This window comes from Sipha flava, unplaced genomic scaffold (assembly GCF_003268045.1).
Source record: "Sipha flava isolate LNK unplaced genomic scaffold, YSA_version1 86_pilon_pilon, whole genome shotgun sequence".
In the NCBI taxonomy this organism is placed as follows: domain Eukaryota; kingdom Metazoa; phylum Arthropoda; class Insecta; order Hemiptera; family Aphididae; genus Sipha; species Sipha flava.
The window spans coordinates 927,619-934,245 of record NW_020273628.1 but is presented as its reverse complement, the minus strand read 5'-3'; the positions used below and the strand labels follow the sequence as shown (position 1 = coordinate 934,245).

General features: G+C 32.3%; 1 protein-coding gene across 10 annotated transcripts in view; it reads left to right on the top strand.

Annotated features, from left to right (window-relative positions):
- LOC112693404 (potassium voltage-gated channel protein Shaker) overlaps positions 1-6,015 on the top strand; it is a 169,012-nt gene extending 162,997 nt beyond the window's left edge. For 4 of the 10 annotated variants that reach the window (XM_025568448.1, XM_025568446.1, XM_025568452.1 and 1 more), the window contains 3 exons: positions 2,654-2,844; positions 4,031-4,252; positions 5,766-6,015. In XM_025568448.1, the coding sequence (XP_025424233.1) occupies positions 2,654-2,844; positions 4,031-4,245 (406 nt within the window). In that variant the 3' untranslated portion in view covers positions 4,246-4,252; positions 5,766-6,015. Of the gene's footprint in view, positions 1-109; positions 278-2,653; positions 2,845-4,030; positions 4,253-5,765 lie in introns of those variants that run through there. The other 6 variants (XM_025568447.1, XM_025568450.1, XR_003149472.1 and 3 more) reach the window with 5 other exon arrangements.
- Positions 6,016-6,627: the final 612 nt, after the last annotated feature.

The following is a 6,627-nucleotide window of genomic DNA, read 5'->3' as shown; positions in this document are numbered from 1 at the left end:
ATTATTATTATTATTATTATTATTATTATTATTATTATTATTATTATTATTATTATTATTATTTGTTCATTTTTACTTTTATATAAGTTACCGTCCGAATGAATTTCAGGTGTGGTGCTATTCTCGAGCGCGGTGTACTTCGCTGAAGCCGGCTCAGAGAATTCCTTCTTCAAGTCCATCCCGGACGCATTCTGGTGGGCTGTTGTTACCATGACGACTGTGGGCTATGGTGACATGACGTATGATGTACTCAATTTCATTAAGACAAAATTAGACAGTTATTGAAATTTATTTTTTCCATATTTTTAATTTTATTCACTAATAGTTATTTGCATTTTTTTCTTAACATTTTAGTGCGATTTATTTAAAAAAAAAAAAAAAAAAAAAAAAAAAAAAAACAAAAATCGCATTAGACATATTAATATATTGTACATCGTAACACTTTATTCGTTCGTTCTTATAAACTAAAAATTTATTTATTATTATTATTTTTTTTTTTTAAATCGTTAGCTTGTCGTTAACATCGTGTAAGCTGTCACTAATTTCGAACTGCCGTAGATTATTAGTAATGACCTTACATATTTTATACATGTTTAATATGCACACACACATGTATATTTTTATTGATATATATATATATATATTGTGCGTGTATGTAATATACATGTATATAATATTCTTAACAAGCAAACACACGTCATACTTTAGACATGAATTTATCACATTTTTGCGATTTATTTATTATTTATATGTGTATTTTTATATACGTATACAGATCGTCTTTGGGAACTTTGGGAATATCTTATTATAATATTCTATTTTGAAAAATCTTTTGAAACTTTCTAGATATTCTAAGTTAAATCATATATACATATATGGTACACATATATCATTTAGTATTAGAAAACGTATCAATAGTTTTCTTGAAATCGGTATTATTATTAGTTTTTTTTTCGTTTTTAAACTAGAACAAGAAAATTCTTTGTTCGTTTTAAACTACTAAATATATACATAATTGATAATATTATAATAGTCGTCTTGTCACTGTACGCTCCATTAGGGTTCACCAAGATGTTCAGATCGAATCGTTTTAGTGAAACAGACCACAATAGTTTCGTTTATTCTCCGATCACAATTATCATAATATAGAGTAATAGAATTTTAGATGAAACATGATTGGTGTAGCTCGATCGGAGAATTTATCAAAAAATTAGATAGTATTGTGCAATGTTTGTTTTTTCTTTTAATTTATGTTTTTTTTTTTCTTTCCTTTGATTGTAGTAAAATGTTTACAAAAGGAAAGCTTAGAAAATTTGATTTACCACCACACGATTTTTTTTTTTGTTTTTGATACATTATTTTTTTTTCAATAATTTTTATAACTTTGATAGTTGATCAATAGTCGATTACAGACAATAATAATAATTATTATTATTATTATAGGCGGCTGTATAAACGTAACAGTTTACTAACACATAGTTACCATTTACACATAGCCTTAACAAAACTATATAATATATTACTTTTCCCGTTTTTATTTTATTATTATTTTTACTCTGTATATAATAATAACTATAGTCAATTTAGACATACATTTTGATTGTAATTTAGTTATAGCATGTAGTACATATTTAGTTGTGTTGCATGTGTGGTTCGATAAACCTCAACGTATTGTACATAATAACGTAATACGAGTGTTACATGTTCTTAATATCCATTTCATCGTTTGTGCATGTCATTTAGTGCAGTGAAACCGAAAACACCATATTATATTAATGGATACATATAATATAATAATAGCATACTATACACGACATGTGTATGGTTCACGTTTTGTTGTTTTAGTTTTTATTGTTTATTGCATGTATTGTACAATAATATTATTATTTATCGCATTTTACGATAATCATAAATGTATTCGAAAACAATCTAAAAGTTTTTTAACGACTCCTCGACGTTATGTTATTTCAATTTTACGGAATTCCTCGAGTGTTGTGTTTTGTTTTGATTGGTTTTTTTTTTTTTTTTTTTTTAATTTATCCTACGTTATTGCGAAATAACTATATTATCCTACTATAACTTTTTAATTCGGCTACCCGTTACGTATTTGGCTAACTTGTTTGCGAATGCTAACACGAAGACGTTTCGTATTATACTATAAACCGGTTGTTTGACAAAATAAAAAATATGGACTATTAAACCATAATATTGGTTTGACAATTATAAGATTGTGTGACAGTGAATGCATTTTTTGTAAGAACCGTTTTTACATATAAATATATTTACTGTGTTTGATGTGTACAAAAATATATAGTTGATTAAAAATAAAACAAAGAATTTTCTCAAACACTACATATGTATATACACATAATACATACGTGATTGCGTGTACAGAAAAAACAATTTATGTTTGTTTCGTAAAAAGCATGTGAATAGCTTTATAGATTTTTACATTTTTCGTTTTTACGAGTAGTTTACTGTAGTGTTTTCATCGAGTCCTTTTTTCATTTGTTTATCGTTATAGACACGTTATTATTACACATAGAAATATTATACGTAGAAAAAAACTAAAAAATAAAAAAAACCAAAAAAAAAAAAACGTTTATAACCACACGGAACACGTCGACATGTGATATATTCAAATGTGTTTCAGACCAGTGGGCGTGTGGGGGAAAATTGTCGGTTCGCTGTGTGCGATTGCCGGTGTGCTCACAATCGCACTGCCCGTGCCCGTCATCGTGTCCAACTTCAACTATTTCTATCACAGAGAAACTGACCAAGAAGACATGCAATCGCAAAACTTCAACCACGTCACCAGCTGCCCTTATCTTCCTGGTACTCTAGGTGAGTGTCCGTACGGCGGAGAGAGCGTCACTCCACTCGTTTCCCGTGAGCCACGCGCTCGTCCTGTTTTTGCGCACAAAATGTACGATTTTATTAACACCCCATAAGGTAATAACGTGACAAACACGTGTGCGTTTAATGATTTCGTGATATTTTTAAGCGACTTGGCCTAGATATTTAGCGGCAAAAGCGAGTCATCTCACGTACATGAAAAAAAAATAAAATAAATGTTCGCGAGAAAATACAAATTACGTGTGTAAAATGTTCTGGTCAGGATCGGGTAACACGCTCGGATTTTTTTCCCTAGTTTTTGGATCGTTATTTCGTCCTCAATTTTTTTTTTTTTTTTTTTATGAGAAAAATTATCGACTGTTGAGAAAACAACATTTCACGGTTCATATAACCTATCTGATCTGACCATGATATTTCAGCGGAGAAAAAAAAATATTAAGTACTTATCGGTCTCATACTCATTTTCAAATATTTCTCTAGGTGTATATCGAAATTTGAACGTATAAAATCACGTGTCTACTGCAGTAGCCCTTTTCCGCGTTACATTTACCGTGCACGATGGACATTGACGGGCGTATCGCATTAATCAACGCGATGGGTTTTCGATTAATATTTAAAACATGGAATTTTTAATTAACGTGCATATGACGCGTGTATCATGTGTTCATTGACTTACAAAAAGCAATGTTCCCGCGAATCGTAAGTATATGACGGTATCGTTGGGAATCAAGCAGGACGAAGCAAACGAGTATTTTCATCAAAACCATTTAAGAGTTGCTATTCCAACAACGGGGGATTGTATGGTGTGCGCTCTATGATATCGTTATTCGGTATCACTAGGATAGAAGAATAGTCTCTTTCGGTTTTTTTTATAATTTTGCCACACTACAAGTATGTCAACTGAAATACAATTATAAATTTTCACTTGAAATCGAACAATCCCAATCGTACCGTTTTATGTTGTATTGTTTCCCATATTGTCTGCTCAAAAAATGTATTAAGACCACCCGGTGAGTCGAAGCGATGTACGTGTTAACGGTGTAATTTTATCCGTAGACTCTAGACAGCTACTGTTGCATTCATTAAATACTGCTGCATGGCAATAGAAGCGACGGTTCAAAGCAAACGAATGATTACTTTTACATGTGTATAACCGATGCACTCCCCCTCGCAGGTCAACACATGGTGAAATATCCATCGGGCGGCGACTCGACGTCGGATCTGATGGACCTGGAATCTGCCGACAATTGTCTGCTGGACACGGAGCTGGACGAACCACCCTTGTCGTTGCCGCCGCCGCAGCAGCCTAAAAAGTTTAACAGCTGCGCCACCGTGGTCAGGCTCAACAACAACAGCATCAAGAGGTTCAGTGTCGAAACTGACGTCTGACTAGCAGGTGCAGTATTTCTTGTCACCAGAGGTTCTAGGTTTCTTTTACCTTGTTATCGTGTATGCATTAAAAACCACTGTCCTCACGTGTGCTGCTGGTTCGGTTAAAAACGTGGCGGAGGTAAAGGATAAAAGAAACTCGGTTGGGATTTTTTTTTTTTAAAAATAAAAAACAAATTATTCAGGGATTAAAAATGTTGTCTGCTCAGAACGCGACGAGAGAACCGTTCGCGATCACGGTGATCGATGTGTATCTGAAACGGGAGGGTTTTAAATAAGCAAATCTTACATTTTTTCTACAATTCGAACACAAATTTTATAGGTACACGTGTTACATGATTTGGTTTAATATTTGGTTCGACATGAAAGAAATCGTATCGTTAAGAAAAAGCAAAAAAAAAAAAACACGAATCCTAATGCAGGTTTAGATTCAAGAGCGGTAACTCGCCTGCAATACGTATAGAACCCGATGCGTTGCCCGTATGATGGATTAGTCAGTAATGAAGGATACGCAAAAAAAGTTAAAACAAAACCTGACCGTTCCGTCTGTTGTAACCCGTCAAGACTTGACGCGCGGCACTGGGTGTGGTGTATACGTGTTCAAAAAATACTGGTACATGTATATACACACTGTATCGTTATGCCGCCAACGGTGGTGGTATTGTGTCACGTCGGCTTCAAGTCAAACTCCGAACGGCAGCGGCGGGCAGCGGTAGAGGGGATCCGCAATATAATGGTTTTCCGTCCCGCGGACAAATATCCGATCTGAGATTCTCGTTTTTCTCCTCGGACGTGTTTGTAAGCTAACTGCAGTCGTTGCGAAACAAGCCAATCGAGTGATTTCCGTATCGGGGCGTCTAAAAGTGTACGCAACGTTCACCGTAGGAACCAATTAAAAGTTTTCCATTGTTAGATGCATTTCATATAGGAACCTCCGCCTAACGTAATGTATTCGTACACTTATATTCATACTAACACACAGACACGTACTTTGATATTCTTTTTACGTGCATCTGTTAAAACGGAAACAAACGTTTCTCGAACGTATGCTCTGCGATGAAGAAACATTATAGTGTTACGTATTATTCGCGATTCGGTTTATTAGCATAACGCAACAAATTATAATATGTGTCCTGCAGTAGTCCTTCGCGTGCTTCAATCGAAATATGCGGATCTCGTATTGTTAAAACTAACGATGATACTACAACTAAACTCCAAACGTTTGTTCAATATGTCATGGCAATGTTTAGCGATGAGTATTGCTTATCATTCGACTTGAATCGAAATAATATTACCAAAACCGATTAAAGGTACCTACAAAAAAAAAAAAAAAAAAAAATGAAAAACTTATGATATGATGTATACTGAATTACATATCGAATAAGGAAAACCGTAATATATTGTACTGAAAATTATATACTATTGTATCGGTGTTGTAAGGATCGTAGAAAATGTATTTGTATTTATTATAATATAATATTATTGTAATATTTAACCTATAGATGTGTTCTTTATTTTAGTATTCAAATTGCAATCCGGCGGCCGTCCAGGTCTCCAAACGCCTTTAAGGTGCTGTGCTGTGATAGCTAAGATGTTTCCTTCGTTAAGTTACCTCCGACAAGTTTAATTATAATATTTTTTTAAGCGAATAATAACGATATTAAAAATTGTACTCAAAATGTCTCTCCTTTGAGGGGATAATTTTCTAACTGAGCCAATATAATATACAATTTATTATTATGATCCATAATCGTTAAAAAAAAAAAAAAATATGGATCGTCTCAAATTGTTTTATTTCAAATTGTTCGAGTTATAATATTATACCAATAAGCCTTATTTGACTGGATTAAAAATAACTAATACATATTTAATTTATTTTGTTTTGAAAAATCAAATAAAAAAAAATTTAAAGAAGCGTTGGAGATGAAAGCTATTACATTTTTTTTTTTTTTTAATATTTTATTATAAATATATAAGAGTATATATATTTAAAATATATTATGTGTAACAAATCTGTACCTATTCTCGCAAGCGTCTTGATATTTTTGATCGCCTGTAGTGTCTTATAATTAGTCGCAAGTCTTCCATGTCATAATAGTTAATAATTATATTATAACGTCCTATTTGACCTTAAATTATATATTTTATCGTTGTGTACATATAAAAATTGATAGATTCAGATTAACAATAAAACAAACTTGAAAAATGCTTCACAATTAAATGTTTAACGTAAACTTTCCGTAATCGTAATGCAATCGCATTCAAACTATGTTGGTTTTTGCTTGAAACGATGTAAGATTTAGCGATCAAAGTAAAATATAAAATAAGTATATAAATATACGTATTAATATATATGTATATTTATTTATTTATTAATTAAAT